This window comes from Anomaloglossus baeobatrachus, chromosome 1, assembly GCF_048569485.1.
Source record: "Anomaloglossus baeobatrachus isolate aAnoBae1 chromosome 1, aAnoBae1.hap1, whole genome shotgun sequence".
NCBI lineage: Eukaryota > Metazoa > Chordata > Amphibia > Anura > Aromobatidae > Anomaloglossus > Anomaloglossus baeobatrachus.
Window position 1 is genome coordinate 236,996,057 of NC_134353.1, and position 20,608 is coordinate 237,016,664.

General features: G+C 41.9%; 1 protein-coding gene across 2 annotated transcripts in view; it reads right to left on the bottom strand.

Moving 5' to 3' along the window:
• The window catches only part of PCDH10 (protocadherin 10), a 100,078-nt gene that overhangs the window by 70,626 nt on the left and 8,844 nt on the right, over positions 1-20,608 (bottom strand). Inside the window, exons 3-4 of one of the 2 annotated variants that reach the window (XM_075348609.1) lie at positions 16,857-16,963; positions 4,514-4,858 (exon numbers count right to left, since the gene is read on the bottom strand). In XM_075348609.1, coding sequence (XP_075204724.1) covers positions 4,514-4,858; positions 16,857-16,963 — 452 coding nt within the window. The remainder of the gene's footprint in view (positions 1-4,513; positions 4,859-16,856; positions 16,964-20,608) is intronic. The other variant, XM_075348618.1, reaches the window with a different exon arrangement.

Sequence of the window (20,608 nt, forward strand, 5' to 3'; positions counted from 1 at the left end):
CATTTCTATTCAATACCACCTACAACAGCACAATAATTAGAGCTAATGGTACGTTGTCTGCCAATTCCGTGAGCTACTTGTAGCTTCTCCACAGCAAATCATCACACCTCGTTTGTCATCTTCAAGCAGTCAGTTTACATACTGTATACCCTTGATCAAGGTATCTCAAGAGACATCACCTTGTTTCCGCCTGCCAAGTCCTTCACTTACTCAGTATGCATGCATTACACACCCTGGCCTCCAGCATATAGAGTTTATAAATGACTTTTTATTTATTGTTAGTCAGGAGTGGTTAACCCTAAATCACTCAAGAAAAGGTAGCGATCAGCAACGCTGGAATGCAATTATTCTGCTGAACGCCTTCCGATTTGGAATCTATGATGGTTAATAGCGAAAAATGCTACTGAATATTCCTTATGAGTTTATCAACAGTGGATGAATTCCCAGGACCAATGAGTCATACTTACCTTAAAGGGGTTGTCTGGAAAAATTCTGTTTTAAATATGGGCTTAAGAACTAACAGGCAGGTAGTTACTACCTAAATGTGTGTTTTAGCCAGCGCCAGCTCAGAGGAGTCACAGACTGCCCCTGCCGGTGATTGCGCTGCTTCACATTAAGGGGTACTTTGCACGTTGCGACATTGCTAGCATCGGCTAGCGATGCTGAGCTCGTTAGTACCCGCCTCCGTCGCACATGCAATATCTTGTGATAGCTGCCGTAGCGAACATTATCGCTACGGCAGCTTCACACGTACTTACCTGCCCTGCGACGTCGCTCTGGCCGGCAACCCGCCTCCTTCCTAAGGGGGCGGGTCGTGCGGCGTCAGTGTGACGTCACACGGCAGGCGGCCAATAGAAGTGGAGGGGCGGAGATGAGCGGGACGTAAACATCCCTCCCACCTCCTTACTTCTGCATAGCCGGTGGAGGCAGGTAAGGAGAAGTTCCTCGCTCCTCGGCTTCACACATAGTGATGTGTACTGCCGCAGGAACGAGGAACAACATCGTATCTCCTATTGGTGCGACATTATGAAAATGACCGACGCTACACAGATCACCGATTTTCGACACTTTTGCGATCGTTTATCGGTGCATCTAGGCTTTAAGGTTGCGACGTTCTTACCGGCGCCGGATGTGCGTCACTTTCGATTTGACCCCGACGATATTGCAGTAGCGATGTCGCAACGTGCAAAGTACCCTTAAGGCTGTGGGCACACTGTGCGTTTTTTTGTGGCAGATTTTGTCACAAATCTACATGCTTATCTTTATGCCAGCAAAGTCAATGAGAATTCTGAAATGCTGTGGGCATGTTGCTTACTTTTTCCTTGTAGATTTAGTACAGAAATGGTGCAGCATGTCAATTCTTGGTGCTTTTTTGCCTACATTTTGTAGCCCTTCCACCCATTAACTTCATTAAGAAAACCGCTTGACACAAAAATGCAGCATGCGTTTTTGGTGCTTTTTTCTGCCAGAAAACAGAGCAGAGCAGAAGAGAAGCTGCTGCTCTGTTGATGTTACATTAGAGTAAGATGCAAAATCGCTGGCAGGAGTGGTTTATGTCGTTCTGTGCTGGTTTTTGGTGCATTTTTCTGCCAGAAGGTGCAGATTTGATGCAGAACATTTCTGCACCAAATACTCAACATGCGCACATAGACTAAAAGAGCAGCTCTTCCACTTCGGCTCTGCTGGTTGGTGTGGCTGTCAACTCATGCCAATTGATAACCGACTCTCCAGTTTGGCAGTGGGGAGCCAGCTGTCTATAAGTATGATATTGTCAATTACGTCCCATCAACAGAGCTGAAGAGAAGCTGCTGCTCCGTTGATGTTACATTAGAGGAAGACATAGAATTGCTGGCAAGAGTAGTTTGTGACGTTCTGTCCCGGTTTTTGGTGCGTTTTTCTGCCAGAAGGTGCAGATTTGATGCAGAACATTTCTGCATCAAGTACTCAACATGTGCACATAGCCTAAAAGAGCGGCTCTTCCACTTCGGCTCTGCTGACTGACGTGGCTGCCAACATCATGCTAATTGATGACCGACTCCCCACAGTTTGGCAGCGGGGTGCCGGCTGCCAATAAATATGATAAGGGCAATTATGCCACATCAACAGAGCAGAGCAGAAGTGAAGATGCTGCTTTGTCGATGTTACGTCAGCGGAAGATGCAGAATCGCGGGCAGTACTGGTTTGTGAAATTCTGTGCTGGCAGATATCTGCGCTGAGCAGGTAGTTAGCAACTACCTAACATGCAAACGACTCCAGCAGAAAGTGGATAAATAATTATACAATTTGAATTAAGATATAGATTGTGTAATTATTTATTCACTTTCTGCTGGAGTATTTTCTATGTTTAGTATTTTAAATCGGTGTACTTTATTGTTTTTGTTATTATTGTTGGGTTATTTATGGTATTTCCTTTTTCAGATAGGTTTATATGGTTAGCAACGACCTGCCTGTTCATTCTTAGGCCCATAGTAAACAAATAAAACAGTCCTAAACAATCCCTTTAAATTGTGTGTATAGAGAATACCTGTTCTTGTGCAGACATTACCTAGAACTAAGTATACCGTCCTCAGTTATATGGGAGGGACCCTGTTGATACTGTGCCTTCCAGTTCATGAATGGCGGATCAGAATTGTATAGTCAGATCTACTATTACACAGAAACAAAAGAAATAGAACACAGCGTAAAATCCCATTGTAGTAATATAAACGGTGATTATGTTTCTTGAAGTCTTTTTTACTGATACTATGTGGCAACCCAAGTTGAAAATTAAAATGTGTAATAAAAAGGTCAAAACATGAAGGGTAAAAAGGAGTGGAAAAATATAGAAATACGAGGGGATTATGATGGAGCTTTACTTTCCGAAAGAACAAAGGGTGTGAAGTACAAAGGCATCCTGTGGGAGGAGAGTGATGAAATCCATCAATGGTTTACAAGGAAGAGCCCAGAGCAGTGCGTATTGATAGATAGAAAGAATGGGACTGTCAGACAAGGTAAAAAAATGGGGAAAACATTCTAAATAGGATACATAAAAGAAACTGAGATAACGAGCGCAATAAAGAGAAAGAGGAATAGGACGAGCGCACTCCGACTGTCACAACCACAAACACAAGTCAAGCTCACTAATTACTGGCTTCACATTTGGAGCATTTTACAACCCTGGAAAAATGCAGCATGTTATAGAGGAAAGAAGTAATAGAAAGCCACAGTCAGTCGTGTTATTAAAAACACTCCTTATTTCACTATTGTTTCCGAAGACATTTTCTAGATCAATGATTTCAATTATTTATAATAAAACAGAAGCAGAAATCGTCCTACTAAAAATAACTGATTGAGATATATTGAGACTCTGAGGGGTCTTCCCGGTCTCTCCAAAACATTTTTAATTCTTGGCAAGACTCATTATTCATACAGAGTGCAGGTTTGTCTAGTATTCGGATTAGTAGAGATATCTTGATTAGACCTTTACATTGTTACATTTCAGGATATCACTTGATATATAAATGTTGAATCTTTATATCTAATTACTAGAGTTTAGTAACAAGGTTCCCAGGACCCTAGCCCAGTGGCCAAGTTTTATGTTGTGGCCACCGGACTAGAGCACTGCTAAGCTCCATCCTTAATGTGGCTTCTGATTAGTAAGCTCTGTTGCATCATTACAGGCCTACTAACCAGATGAAGCACTGGGGATACTGCAAGTAGGAAGACTTTTACAGTGCATTTGGTGGCCTAGTAGTGACAAATAGAGATGAGCAGACCCAAGGAAGTTTGGTTCGGCGGATTCATCTGTACTTTAGATAAAGTTCTGTTCTGGACCCTGACTTGACCTCAATGGAAGTCGCTAACTGCACAGTTTGGGTCTCTGCCTACATGCAGCCAGCTATAACTTCCGGAGGATGGAGTTCATTTTTTTTTTTGTACACACTACTCCCAATAATGCTGATTTTCCCCCAAACCATGGCAAGCAGCTCGCAGTGGCCCGAGCACACAGGGTACCCAACTTCGGTGATGCTTGAGCGAGTGGTTCTCATCTCATCTCTAGTGACGGACTATCAACAAAGTCACTCGATTAAGGCATTGTGAATCTTGTTGCTCTGTTATAACTACATCCTTCATTGATTTCACAGCCCACTTTAGTGAAAGATTCTACAGAACGTCTCGATTCCTCAACCACAAGGTCTAAACATTCATTTAATAACATACATGATGCACAAAAAACATATATGAACAGTATGGTATTGTTTCCAATTTTAAAGTCTTTTGGGACAAAGATTCTTAGAATGTGGAAGGTATCTGATCTCATTAGAAGCTACATGTTCAGGATAGTATGTAACAATACCTTATTTAAACATTGGTATGGGAAATAACAAGCGACAATACCTACTGCAGCCAAGTAGACTACAAGTTGTAGAACACAAGCGGTATCTTCAAGTGTTGTCTGCTTCATAACTCTTTCCCATTTGTCATATTTCTCCTTGAATTTATTGGAACTAAGCAGGAGATATCAAGTACTTACTCAGATAGGGGGGCTTGTAAGGCGCTCTGGTCCCGGAGAGCAGGCCATCCAGCTCCTTTCTCTCCTGTGTATTCCCTCCTCCATTTCCATTGCCTACTCCTGCCAGCCCTTGTAATGCCTTCTCCTTTCCAAAAGTAGAAAAGGATCTCTCCCCTCCTGGAGGCACCTCGGGTGCTTCAAACACTTCAGTGTCCGGAACAGAGTCCATGCCGGGCACATGAAGATTGCTGCGGTAGTCTGCCGCCTGGCGGCCATCACTGGAAGGTACAAAAGAAGGCATCCAGCACCGATCCGAATGGCCCAGAGCTTTACACTCTTCTGTACAGTTGGAGAACAGGTCAGCTCCTGTAGGGGGCACATTTGAGTCGATAAAATAAGTAATAGAATCACACCCATTGAAAGGATAGGCAGCTTTCAAATTTTTTATATTAATCCTTTTTTGCGAATGAAAAAAATTACACAATTTGACAGTATCGATTTTAATCTATGATAAAAGCCTAATACCTCGACCTCTAAAGATGAGTAATAGCAGAAATCAATGAATTGAGATTCTGAAAGCACTTACACTCATGTACTCATAGCTATAAATAATCAATTTCACCGATAATACTCAATGGAATGATTTGTTAATCTCCAGATGGATAATGAGCTATTAAATGGTGTGTTGGGTGTATTAAAGTACCCTTCATTACATTCTTCATATATTACGTTGATAGACGAGTAAGTAGGGTTACATAAAGTCCCAGCCTCCCAATTAGCTAATTCTACACTGCCATTTAGTTCACAGGTTGGTATAATTCAGAATATCGCCCTCAGCCTACGAGACATGCTGAAGTAGTATTCATCAGCCCACAGTCTGGGAGTACCAGAAAGGTCAATATTACCGGCTGATTTATTCATCTGTACAGCCGAACCCTTGTGTCCACCAGACTGAAGAGATATAATTGGGTGAGGACATAGCTAATACGGCCATCTAAGGGTTACAGGCTTTTTGGAAGGAGAAATATTTATTGAATATGCAAGATTTTTATACCAACAGCTGATATTTCAGTATCTAACAGCAAACGTAGAGCGTCTGTTATCTCTCCACATGGAAGAGAATGGCTGAAAACAGCACTATGTTCATGCCTTTATTTCTGCCTTCTTTCCCTTCCTCTCCCTACACATCCTTATTTTCTTTATTCCTTCATTTTTCTTTCTCTCTTTTCTTTCTGCCTCCCCCTTTTTTCTGTCTTTCTTCCGTCTTTCCCTCCCTCTTTCCTTCTTTTCTTTCTTTCTTCTTCCCTCCTCCCTCTTTTTTCTTTTCTCCTTTCTTTCTTTCCCTCTCCCTAAATCCATCTTTTCTTTCATCCGTCTTCCCTTTCTTCCTGCCTATTTCTTTCTTTCATTCTTTCTACCTTATTTCCCTCCCTCTCCGTACATCCTTATTTTCTTTCTTCCTTCTCTTCTTTCTTCCAGCCTCTTCCTTCCTTTCTCCCTTCTTTCACTCCCTCTCCCTATATCCTTTTTATTCCTTCCTTCTTCTCTTTCTGCTTCTTTCTTTCTATTTTCCTTTTTTCTCTTCTATCCCTGCCTCTCCTTATATCCTACTTTTCTTCCTTCTTCTCTTTTCTCCTTTCTTTCTGCCTCTTTCTTTCTATTTTCCTTTTTCCCTTCTATCCCTCCCTCTCCCTACATCCACTTTCTTTCTTCATTCCTTTCTCCCTTTGGTTTTCTCCCTCTCCCTACATCCTTCTTTTCTTTCTTCCTTGTTCCCTTCTGTCCTTTCTTCCTGCCTTTCTTTCTTCTTTCCTTTCTGCATGCTTTCCCTCCCTCTCCCTACAGCTTTCTTTTTTGCTTCTATCTCTCCTTTATTCCTGCCTCTCTATTTCTTCCTCTCTCCCTTTTTTCTCTCCCTCACCCTACATCCTTCTTTTCTTCCTTCCTTTTTCCCTTCTCTCCTTTCTTCCTGCCTTTCTTTTTTTCCCTTCTATCCCTCTATCTCCCTACATCCTCCTTTCTTCCTTCCTTTTCCCTTCCTTCCTGCCTCTTTCTTTCTTCCTTCCTCTACCTCCTTTTCCCTTCTCCCCCTATGTTATTTCATGTTGCCTTTATATCTGTCTCACCCTTTATTAGGCTATGTGCGCACTGAACGTTTTCCTCTGCGTTTTTGCACGTTTTTCGGGTGAGTTTTTGGGCTCCAAACTGAATGACTTTGCTTCCCCAGCAAAGTCTATGACTTTTCATTTTTGCTGTCTGTACACAACTTTTTTTTTTAGCTGCGTTTTTGAGCTAAAAAAAATGGTAATGTCAATTCTTTCCTGTGTTTTACTACGTTTTTTATCCATGCAATGCATTGGAAAAATGCAGCAAAACGCAGTGATCGAAAATGCACCGAAACGCGGGAAAAACGCATGCGTTTTTACCATTGCGTTTTTGCCGCGGGTGCGTTTTGTGTGTTTTTTTGCGGCCAAAAACGGAGCGTTTTTGAGAAGTGCAAAAACATCCTAGTGCGTACATAGCCGTACTCTCCGCCAAGAGGTTTTCTCTTTACTTCCTCCCATCTTGTTCTGATCTGTTTTTCCATCCCATCTTTGCAGGTGGCCTCCTGTCACCCCCTGTATACACTACAGAACTTCTGCTCGTGATTAGCTATTTTAGTTCTCGAGTAATGTGAGATGCGGATGCTGATACCATTGAAAAATCACTGTATCTCTTCCAGCAAACACATGTCCTCCCGGCTTCCGGCCTATTCTATGTCCCTAAACCTATTAAGACTTTGTGAGTGACATCTGACATTGTGATTGATTTTCCCTTCCTTCCTAGGCGTCGATGACATGACTTGCTTTCTATGGAATTTTCTCTTTACCTTCAATCACATATTTGTTCTATTGTTCCGCATTGCTCGCACACAGCATATAGCAGTCTGGGCTTGCTGTATAAATAACAAATATTACCCGGGAATGTGTTATAATATTTTTCTCCGTCCCCAAACATTTGTTTGGATGAAGGAACAGCAATAAATGGTTTGGATTGTGATTGATTTGCACACAGACATGCACTGTGGGGCTGCTTATAATTGTGCGGTAATGCTTGTGTACACAATGCCATATGTATGCTAATGTGCCTCCCCATACCAACTGTGTGCACGCAGCTTTATACCAATATTATACACAGCTAAACCTCCTACTCGGGAGCACTGGGGAGCGGCAGATACAGCTTTATTTTTTTTATTTATTTTTTTTAGTAATATGCAATTTGGCATAAAACATAGAAACATAACTATTTAGGTTGTCTACCCTGGGACTAATTTTTATTATTTTTTTTACATTTTTTTTATATAAATGTAAGTATTTGGGCCTAAAATTCAATTATGGAGTTCAGTTCTGTTAAAAATGTTGCACCGTTTGGCCTTTCTAGGCTTTGTTTCCCTGCACAATCACTTTTGATATCATCTGAAAGCCAAAACTCTCCCATGAGAGAAAATCTCCCATTCCACTTTTAGGGGTACTTTGCACGTTGCGACATCGCTACTGCGATATCGTCGAGGTCAAATCGAAAGTGACACACATCCGGCGCCGGTAACGACGTTGCAACGTGTAAAGCCTAGAAGCACCGATAAACGATCGCAAAAGCGTCGTAAATCGGTGATCTGAGTAGCGTCGGACATTTTCATAATATCGCACCAATAGGAGATACGATGTTGTTTCTCGTTCTTGCGGCAGCACACATCGTTGTGTGTGAAGCCGCAGGAGCGAGGAACATCTCCTTACCTGCCTAAACCGGCTATGCGGAAGGAAGGAGGTGGGCGGGATGTTTACGTCCCGCTCATCTCCGCCCCTCCGCTTCTATTGGCCGCCTGCCGTGTGACATCGCTGTGACGCCGCACGACCCGCCCCCTTAGGAAGGAGGCGGGTCGCCGGCCACAGTGACGTCGCAGGGCAGGTAAGTGCGTGTGAAGCTGCCGTAGCGATAATGTTCGCTACAGCAGCTATCACAAGATATCGCATGTGCGACGGGGGCGGGGACTATCACGCTCAGCATCGCAAGCATCGGCTAGCGATGTCACAGCGTGCAAAGTACCCCTTAGAATGAGCTCGCTGATAGATTCTAAGGTAGCTCATTCTGCAGCCAGCAATACAATGCAGCACAAAAGGCAAACGGTGCAACATTTTAGAGTAAACCAAACTGCAAAAAAATGTTTTGGAGTCAAAAATACAAGCGTTTACGGAGGGAACAAAAGATGGAAAACCCCTATGATTATTTAAAGGGCCACACAATTAAAGGGGCAGCACAAAGGTTGCCACTATAACATTTGCCTTATTTGCCTAGTGATTTTATGGTTGTAGATTGACATAGAGCTGCATTTAATGCTATTTTTCTCCCTCAGAGAGTAAATGCCAAAATGGGGCCCGGAGTGTCCATGTTTGCATGTGTATGCAATGACTTTTACAAACTAATAGTGTGTCTTGTGTTATGTCCCTGCATTCCGGCTTCATCAGTTCTAATATCCATTTAGTATTCTGCTAATGCCCCCTGTTATAATTAGATTCATAATGTTAACTGTTCTGTCATCTCACAGCCATAAATGCACTTTGTGAAAATAAAAAAAAAGCAGAATCATCAACAAGTGGTAAAGGGCAGCAAATGGAAGAGCTTTTATTACAGATTAATCTCACTTTGTAATGACTTTTATTTTAAATGAAGCAATGTAGCACATAGTGGCTGCGCCTTCCATCCTAACCTTCCATTGATAATAAGTATGCAGAAGTCTGGAAATAAATTACTGATCAGTGAGCTGTTGAAGAATTCAGACGTGAACTGCAGCTGGGATTAAAGAATCGGAGAAGGGCTGAGGAGGGGATACGGGAAACATAAAGGGCTTTATACAGAAACCCACAACTTCAATCTTTTATACTCTGTCGTGCAAATAAAAATAATGAGAGGAAAACGTATTAAATAATTGTAAGGATTTTTTTTTATTCGGTGTGAAAACCTTCCTGCTAAAGCGTGATTGACTGCGCTTTACTATTCACAGGTTAGTATAAATGTATTACCCTTATGGGAAGAAAAATCAATATGAATTATTAGCTACAGGGAGATAAAGATGAGATAAAAAAGATAATGAGATAGAAAGAGTGAGGTATCTACAGAGAGACTAAAAGAACATCAAAAGAGATAAGATACAAGGGGTAGGAAGGAGAGAAAACAGAAGGGAAGGAAAGAAAAAAGAAAGGACAAAAGATAGGAAGGAGGGAAAACAGAAAGGAAGGAAAGAAAAAAGAAAGAAAGGACAAAAGATAGGAAGGAGGGAAAACAGAAAGGAAGGAAAGAAAAAAGAAAGAAAGGACAAACAAAAGGAAGGAGGGAAAACAGAAAGGAAGGAAAGAAAAAAGAAAGAAGGGAAGAAATGAATGAAAGAAAGAATGAAGGAAAGGAGGAAGAAGGGAAAACAGAAAGGAAGGAAAGAAAAAAGAATGAAAGAAAGGAAGAAATAAAGAATAAAAGAAAGAAAGGATGGAGGAAGAAAGGAAGGAAAATAGAAAGGAAGGAAAGAAAAAAGATAGAAAGAAGGGAAATAATAAAAGAATGAAATGAAGGAAGAAGGAGGTTAGAGGACTGAAAGAAGAAAGAATGAAAGGAAAAAAGAATAAAAGAAAGGAAGGAAGGAGGGAAGGAACGAAGGATGGAAGGAAGAAAAAATAAAAGAAAGGAAGAAATAATAAAAGAAAAGAAAAAGAAAGGAAGAAAGAAAGGAAAAAAGGAGGGAGGCAGGAAGGGAGGGAGAAAGAAAAAGAGAGAAAAAAGAACGAAAGAAAGAGAGATAGAAAAAAAGAAAGAAAGAAAGAAAGGAAGGACGAAGGAAGAAAGAAGGGAAGGAAGGAAGAAAGACAGAAAGAAAAATGAGAGAAAGAAAAAACAAAGAAAAAAAGAAAGAGAGAGAAAGAAAAAAGAAAAGAGGAAAGAAGGAAAGAGTAAACGAAAGGGAGAAAGAATGAAAGACAGCAAGGAAGGATGGAAGGAATGAAACAAGAAAGAGTGAAAGGAAGAAAGAAAGGAAGAAAGAAAGACAAATAGAAAGAAAGAAAGGAAGGAGGGAAGGAAGAAAAGAAGGAAGAAAAAATAAAAGAAAGGTAAAAAAGAAAGAAAGGAAGGAGGAAGGAAAGAAGAAAGGAGGGAGGAAGAAAATAAAAGAGAAAGAAAGTAAAAAAAAGAAAGAAAGAGAATGAAAAAAGAAAGAGAGAGAATGAAAAAAGAAAGAAAGAAGGAAAGAGGAAGAAAGAAAGAAAGAAAGAAAGAAAGGAGGGAGGGACGAAGGAAGAAAGAAGGGAAGGAAGGATGAAAGAAAGAAAGAGAAAGAAAGATAGAAAGAAAGAAAGAAAAAAGAAAGAGAAGAAGAAAGAAAGAAAAAAGAAAGAAAGAAAGGAAGGACAGAAGAAAGAAAATAAAAGAGAAAGAAAGTAAAAAAAAGAAAAAAAAAGAAAAGAGAAAGAAAGAAGGAAGGAAAGAGGAAGAAAGAAAGAGTAAAAGAAAGGAAGAAAGAATGAAAGACAGGAAGGAAGGAAACAAGAAAGAGTGAAAGGAAGAAAGAAAGTAAGGAAGAAAAAAAGAAAGAAAGAGCAAGGAAGGAAGAAACAGTAAATGAAAGAAACTGTAAAAGTAAGGAAGAAAAAAAGGAAGGAGGAAAGAGAGGAAGGAAGGATGACTCTGATGAATTAATGAGATAATCAACAGGTAGGCAGATAAACAAATATATAGATCATAGATAGATAGATAGATAAAAAGATAGATAAATAGAGATACATAGATAGATAGATGATAGATAGATAGATAGATGGATAGATAGATAGAAAGAGGGATAGCTAGATAGATGGAAAGAAAGAGGGATAGATAGATAGATAGATAGATAGATAGATAGATAGATAGATAGATAGATAGAGTAGGTAATGTGGGCTTATCATTACCAGCTGTCAGACTGTTGGTTTTAGAGAAGTGAAGGAAAAGCCTCCAAAATAAATTACAGATTTTAAATCAACTGGTGGTGAATGGCGCTGGATGTGCGAGGAGCCGTGTATTCATGAGACATTGTTCCCTCTCCATGGGAGAAGGGCAAAGGGCTTGAATATGTTAGTAAAGGAAAGGGTGGGAAAATAGATTGCTGTGTGCCAGGATGGGGGGCACCCTGCGTACACTGGGTATACCGCCTGCTAGATAATAAACTGGGAAGTCATCTTATTTATAGCCCCTTCCTAGCTTTAATGAATTGCAGCGTGAGAAGACATTTAAAGGTCAGATCTTAATAACATTCCTTCGCTACATTTGTACATTTGAGCAAGTTTTACAGAAACATCTAAGACTAATATTGGGAGCGTGATGTTAGAAGCGTGGGATATAATTGTATAAATATAGAAGTGAGAGGGGATTATATAGAAGAAATAAAGACTTCTTAGTAGCCCAGGGGCAAAGCTAGATATTAATATGGTGGTAGCTTCTAAAATCACTTAGTAGCAGAGCCGCAGTTCTCAATGTCACCTGTGACTTTCCGTGGCACTGACGTGGACTGTGGGGTCACCAGTGACTGTGACATAATCACATCAGTCGGTGAGGTAAGCTGGCAACTGGTATTTTCTAATTAATTCCCCCAATTGATCGTCCTTTTCCTGTAATCCTACTTTACTGCAGGAGAGATAAACTAACCATGTCTATTAGTGACTGCTATAAACTGTGTTTTGGTTTTCTCATTGATAAATGATTGATTTTATGGCTTTATGGCCTTGCAAATCACAAGCTGCAATATCACATTATGGAAATAGCGTGTGTGAGCCGGTGTGGCGGAGCCGGTAGATCAGTGGCTGAGTAAAACCCAAATTATTTCCAAATGAGTTGTCTAACTCAATCATTTCATTACGGTGAAGGTATTTATACAGCGAGTATATTCGTCCTCAGCTGGGAAAGAGCTGCAGGCCGGGCCTTATCTCCGAATCCGCAAGCCATGCACAGCGTGTGGGCCTCAAAGCATGTCTGATGTAAAATCACCCACCATGCTGCTCAATAACCCACCGCAATGTTCAACAGATTACACTGCAGCTCTAGATCAGTGGCCAGAGAAATTGAGAGACTACAGGTAGACTTAAGTTACAAATTAATGTCCACTCACTAAATGGACCATAAAATTGCCAAGAAGAGCGAATCTGAGATCAAAAATAACACATCACATGCATATTGTAAGAAAGAATATCACTGACGGCACAGAAGCAATAAGTCAGCTGACGTACACCACCATGGCGAGACCATAACTGCTATAAATAAAGACTGACAAGGTTAACGCAACACCTAACCACCACCACTAATGGAATCAAGCATGGACATGGATCTGTCACCTGTGCTGGTGCCTGCCAGGACCATGTGACAAAAAACATTATCTGTCCATTATCTCACTGAATATCAATGATTAGCTATAAGGAATGCAGTGGACATCCTCCAGGGTCAGACAAATGGTCCTCACTGGGGCCTCCTAAACATGAAGGTAGCAAATGGCCAACACAGACAGGCCCTTCAGCATCTCAAAAAAAACACCATTTGGCTTCATTTGGAACAAACATCTTTGCATTTTCAGGGAAACCAGCAGTTTATCAATGACACTATGCAAAGACATAACACAAATGTGTCTTCAAAGAGCAGGTTCCCAGCGTAAGATAGCTAATGAGGAGAACCCTGATGAAGAAGAGCCGAACAGCAAGAGAATTCACGAAAACCATTGGGTGACCTGTTATCTGCCAAGTGGTGAATCTATATGACGGATATACAGTGACAACCAACCAAACCCAACACCTATATACATGTATATATATATATATATATATATATATGTATATATATATATATATACATACATATATATATATATATATATGTATATATATATATATAATGTATATATATATATATATATATATATATATATATATATATGTATCTTTGAAAACTCCTCTAAGGAAAAAATACTGTCTGTGCAAGGTTTGGTGACCATAGTGGCCATTCATCCAGGTCCAGGCCTCTTCTGCTTATCCACTTCCAATATATATATATATATATATATATATACATATATATTATAAAAAAATAAGACAATATATATACATATATTTGTATAAATCCACACACACACACACATATATATATATATATATATATATATATCATATGTCCATCACACATGTGTGTATACATATATATATATATATATATATATATATACATACACACTTCTATGTATGTATATATATATATATATATATATATATATATATTGTATAGAGCTATAAAGATCTGTTTCTTGTTTCCCAATATATTTATTTATTAGTATTTCGGTGTTGTATTATTTATTATTATTTATTAGTATTTATTTGTTGTATTATTATTTATTTGTTTAATATTATTTATTAGTATTTTTAGTATTTATTTGTTGTAATATTTATTAGTATATCTTTATTGTATTATTTACTAGCATTTATTTGTTGTAATATTTATTTCTTTGACTCTATACTCCTCTAATACTCTCTGTCCTGTCCATCCATTTCCCCCTAATATATCCTCTTTGCTCCTGCACTGCCTGTATATAATGACTTGTTGCTTAATATGGCATCTGGGAAGCAGACTAGCATAAGTCTAATTACATATTATTATTTTTTTTTTAATTAGTCAAACGCATATATTGTCTGAGTATTGGCGATTTGCATAACAGATGCCAATTAAATATTCTGTGCTCCTTAATTACAAGCCATTATGCTGGTAAACTAACCTTTTTAAAGCTTCACTGGGTTAGCAGCTTTGAAAACCTGAGAAAAAAATTCCACAAAGTGGGCCTACTGTCTGCTGCTAAGCCCTATTCACTGCTTACATTAATAACCCGCTTTATAATAAAATAGGTCGAGACAGATCTCTTTAAGTCAAGACAACAATAAATCAGAGCCCCACATATAGGGAAAAATAAAGGGTTCTCTGTGCTGAATGTAAACTTCTGGCAAGCCTTAGTTAGTGTGCGGGTTCCCAGACATTAAATAGACGCTCTGTTCACTTTAGCATGAAGTCCCACAAGGAGCAGCGACCTCCAGGGATTCTTGGCTCTCCTGAACTCTCATTAGGCCTGCATATTAATGACTTGTAAAAATAGAAGGGGGGCTGGAGAGCAGTCTCCTCTATTGAAAGGATTTCCCATACAATGCAGCACACTGCGCACAAGGCAAAGGCCAAGACAGAAGCTCTCATATCTCCAGCAACGTCTGCTTCATAAACTGTGCCTGGTGTCTGCTAGAAGCCACCACCAGCAATAGTGTGGATATCACCCAACTCCGAGCACGCAGACAGCTGGGGAGGGCATTTCTATAGACACTGCCCTCAATTATGGGATCTATTCAAGATCATGGGAGTCACAATCCTCACAAGTACTAATGCTGGATGCATCCCGGACAAAGGAGCCATTCACCACATTGTGTTATACAGGAGTCTAGAAATTATATGTTGCTGGGCGGCTGGTACTATCATCTATCAATGTATCTATCTATCTCTCCATCCATCTAGCTATCTATCCCATATTATCTATCTATCCCATATTATCTACTAATCTATCTATCTATCTATCTATCTATCTATCTATCATCTATCTATCAACCTATCTATATATTGATCCATTATCTATCTATCTATCTATTATCTGTCTATCTATCCATTATCTATCTATCTATCCCATATTATCTACTCATCTATCTATCATCTTATCTATCATCTATCTATCTATCTATCTATCCATTATCTATGTATCTATCTATCTATCTATCATCTATGTATGTATCTATCTATCTATCTATCCATCCATTATCTATCTATCTATCTTTCATCTATGTATTTATCTATCCATCCATCTATCCCTCTATCTATCTATCTATCCATCTATCCCTATATCCATCTATCTATCTATCCATCTAAGTAAACTATCAATCTAATTAATCTATCCCATATTATCTTTCTCTCTATCTATCCATCTATCTATCTATCTATCCCTCTATCCTTCTATCTATCTATCTATCTATCTATCTATCTATATATCTATCCATTATCTATCTATCCTATATTGTCTATCTATCCAGTTAGCTAACTATCCATCAATCTCTCTAATATTTATCTATCAAATTTCACATCAATCCATAAAATTCTAATAAGATTTACAGTCAGTGCTTAGCGTTGTATGTTTGTGAATTCCCGAAGCAATTTGTGATTTGTCATGTGGATGGGCTGAGCATTGGGGAACTTAAATGGGATGAGTACAGGAACATTATGTGCACAGAAGTACTAGATGTGTCCCTTGTAGCTTATCAGCATCCATCTCTCATCTACCTATGTGTATCCATCCAACTACCTAATCTATCTCTCTATCTATATCCATCCATCCATCCATCTATACTGATCCATCCTTCTATTTATGTGTGCTAATCCATCTAGTGTCAGGGAAATCACAAGAGAACTGAATTATCACCTGGCAGCACTTAAGAGGCTCCCTACATCTAATACACAAGAAAATATATCAATACCTATCCCATTCTATCTATCTATCTCATTCTATCTATCACATTTTATCTATTCCATTCTATTAAACAATCTATTTATCTATCTCATTCAATCTAAATATCTCTCCATCACCTGTCTATCTATCCCTCTATCTATCCATCTATCTATTTTATTATTTATTTATAGAGCACCATTAATTCCATGGTGCTGTACATGAGAAGGGGTTACATACAGAATACATACACAAGTTACAGTAGACAGACTAGTACAGAGGGAAGAGGGCCCTACCCTTGCGGGCTTACATTCTATCCATCTATCTCTATCTATCTATCTATCCCTCTATCTAACTATCTAATTCTTTCCATCTATATATCTCTCCATCATCTGTCTATCCCTCTATCTATCTATCCCTCTATCTATTTATCTATCTATCTATATCTATCTATCTACCTATCTAATTCTTTCCATCTATATATCTCTCCAACATCTACCTATCTATGTATCTATCTATGTTATAGCTATGTACTTTTCTTGCCCTTTCAATCCATTGGTGAGCCTTCATTGTACACCACCCTCCAACTCCATATATTGTTTGGTTTATAGAGAAGTCACATTGAACCTCCTTTTATTAAACCCCTTCCATGCTCCCTGCTTAGCTGAGTGTCAGACATGAATGGCAGTGTTCTCCACTTACTTGTCACATTTGGATTGGCATATGATATAAGGTATTTTGGGATTGCAGCTCTTGCCACTAAGGGGATAAAGAACCAATTCTGATTCCTGCTCTCATCAGACTTACCAGAGGATTGACCTCGATTAGTGGCGTCATGATCACTGTCTCCTTGCTCACTGTCTCCGTGCCCACTATCCTTAGAGCTTACTATGTCTGCTTCCTGGAATGCAGAACTGCAAATACAAACAGCACAGTATTGAGGAGACACAGAAAATCAAATATTCTTCTGCCATCCTATGGACACAGTGGGAGCTGCAGTAACTGGCTGTATAGCTACAGTATGAGACTGAAACAAGTATTCCCCTCCGCAGCATTACACAGAGCCAGGTGAGGGGACAGTGCTGGCAGTATCACACATTACACAGAGGCAGGTGAGGGGACAGTGCTGGCAGTATCACACATTACACAGAGGCAGGTGAGGGGACAGTGCTGGCAGTATCACACATTACACAGAGGCAGGTGAGGGGACAGTGCTGGCAGACTCACACATTACACAGAGGCAGGTGAGGGGACAGTGCTGGCAGAATCACACATTATACAGAGAGGCAGGTGAGGGGACAGTGCTGGCAGAATCACACATTACACAGAGGCAGGTGAGGGGACAGTGCTGGCAGAATCACACATTACACAGAGCCAGGTGAGGGGACAGTGCTGGCAGTATCACACATTACACAGAGGCAGGTGAGGGGACAGTGCTGGCAGAATCACACATTACACAGAGAGGCAGGTGAGGGGACAGTGCTGGCAGAATCAGATATTACACAGAGGCAGGTGAGGGGACAGTGCTGGCAGAATCACACATTACACAGAGCCAGGTGAGGGGACAGTGCTGGCAGAATCACACATTACACAGAGCCAGGTGAGGGGACAGTGCTGGCAGAATCACACATTACACAGAGAGGCAGGTGAGGGGACAGTGCTGGCAGAATCACACATTACACAGAGAGGCAGGTGAGGGGACAGTGCTGGCAGAATCACACATTACACAGAGGCAGGTGAGGGGACAGTGCTGGCAGAATCACACATTACACAGAGGCAGGTGAGGGGACAGTGCTGGCAGAATCACACATTACACAGAGGCAGGTGAGGGGACAGTGCTGGCAGTATCACACATTACACAGAGCCAGGTGAGGGGACAGTGCTGGCAGAATCACACATTACACAGAGAGGCAGGTGAGGGGACAGTGCTGGCAGAATCACACATTACACAGAGGCAGGTGAGGGGACAGGGCTGGCAGAATCACACATTACACAGAGAGGCAGGTGAGGGGACAGTGCTGGCAGAATCACACATTACACAGAGCCAGGTGAGGGGACAGTGCTGGCAGTATCACACATTACACAGAGGCAGGTGAGGGGACAGTGCTGGCAGAATCACACATTACACAGAGAGGCAGGTGAGGGGACAGTGCTGGCAGAATCAGATATTACACAGAGGCAGGTGAGGGGACAGTGCTGGCAGAATCACACATTACACAGAGCCAGGTGAGGGGACAGTGCTGGCAGTATCACACATTACACAGAGGCAGGTGAGGGGACAGTGCTGGCAGAATCACACATTACACAGAGCCAGGTGAGGGGACAGTGCTGGCAGAATCACACATTACACAGAGAGGCAGGTGAGGGGACAGTGCTGGCAGAATCACACATTACACAGAGGCAGGTGAGGGGACAGTGCTGGCAGAATCACACATTACACAGAGGCAGGTGAGGGGACAGTGCTGGCAGTATCACACATTACACAGAGAGGCAGGTGAGGGGACAGTGCTGGCAGAATCACACATTACACAGAGGCAGGTGAGGGGACAGGGCTGGCAGAATCACACATTACACAGAGAGGCAGGTGAGGGGACAGTGCTGGCAGAATCACACATTACACAGAGCCAGGTGAGGGGACAGTGCTGGCAGAATCACACATTACACAGAGCCAGGTGAGGGGACAGTGCTGGCAGTATCACACATTACACACAGAGCCAGGTGAGGGGACAGTGCTGGCAGAATCACACATTACACAGAGGCAGGTGAGGGGACAGGGCTGGCAGAATCACACATTACACAGAGAGGCAGGTGAGGGGACAGTGCTGGCAGAATCACACATTACACAGAGCCAGGTGAGGGGACAGTGCTGGCAGAATCACACATTACACAGAGCCAGGTGAGGGGACAGTGCTGGCAGTATCACACATTACACAGAGGCAGGTGAGGGGACAGTGCTGGCAGAATCACACATTACACAGAGGCAGGTGAGGGGACAGTGCTGGCAGAATCACACATTACACAGAGGCAGGTGAGGGGACAGTGCTGGCAGAATCACACATTACACAGAGCCAGGTGAGGGGACAGTGCTGGCAGAATCACACATTACACAGAGGCAGGTGAGGGGACAGTGCTGGCAGAATCACACATTACACAGAGGCAGGTGAGGGGACAGTGCTGGCAGAATCACACATTACACAGAGCCAGGTGAGGGGACAGTGCTGGCAGAATCACACATTACACAGAGGCAGGTGAGGGGACAGTGCTGGCAGAATCACACATTACACAGAGAGGCAGGTGAGGGGCAGTGCTGGTAGAATCAGACATTACACAGAGAGGCAGGTGAGGGGACAGTGCTGGCAGAATCACACATTACACAGAGAGGCAGGTGAGGGGACAGTGCTGGCAGAATCACACATTACACAGAGGCAGGTGAGGGGACAGTGCTGGCAGAATCACACATTACACAGAGAGGCAGGTGAGGGGACAGTGCTGGCAGTATCAGACATTACACAGAGGCAGGTGAGGGGACAGTGCTGGCAGTATCACACATTACACAGATAGGCAGGTGAGGGGACAGTGCTGGCAGAATCACACATTACACAGAGGCAGGTGAGGGGACAGTGCTGGCAGTATCACACATTACACAGAGAGGCAGGTGAGGGGACAGTGCTGGCAGTATCACACATTACAGAGGCAGGTGAGGGGACAGTGCTGGCAGTATCACACATTACACAGAGGCAGGTGAGGGGACAGTGCTGGCAAAATCACACATTACACAGATAGGCAGGTGAGGGGACAGTGCTGGCAGAATCACACATTACAGAGGCAGGTGAGGGGACAGTGCTGGCAGAATCACACATTACACAGAGGCAGGTGAGGGGACAGTGCTGGCAGAATCACACATTACACAGAGGCAGGTGAGGGGACAGTGCTGGCAGTATCACACATTACAGAGGCAGGTGAGGGGACAGTGCTGGCAGAATCACACATTACAGAGGCAGGTGAGGGGACAGTGCTGGCAGAATCACACATTACACAGAGGCAGGTGAGGGGACAGTGCTGGCAGTATCAGACATTACACAGAGGCAGGTGAGGGGACAGTGCTGGCAGTATCACACATTACACAGAGAGGCAGGTGAGGGGACAGTGCTGGCAGAATCACACATTACACAGAGGCAGGTGAGGGGACAGTGCTGGCAGAATCACACATTACACAGAGGCAGGTGAGGGGACAGTGCTGGCAGAATCACACATTACAGAGGCAGGTGAGGGGACAGTGCTGGCAGAATCACACATTACACAGAGGCAGGTGAGGGGACAGTGCTGGCAGAATCACACATTACAGAGGCAGGTGAGGGGACAGTGCTGGCAGAATCACACATTACACAGAGGCAGGTGAGGGGACAGGGCTGGCAGAATCACACATTACACAGAGAGGCAGGTGAGGGGACAGTGCTGGCAGAATCACACATTACACAGAGGCAGGTGAGGGGACAGTGCTGGTAGAATCACACATTACACAGAGGCAGGTGAGGGGACAGTGCTGGCAGTATCACACA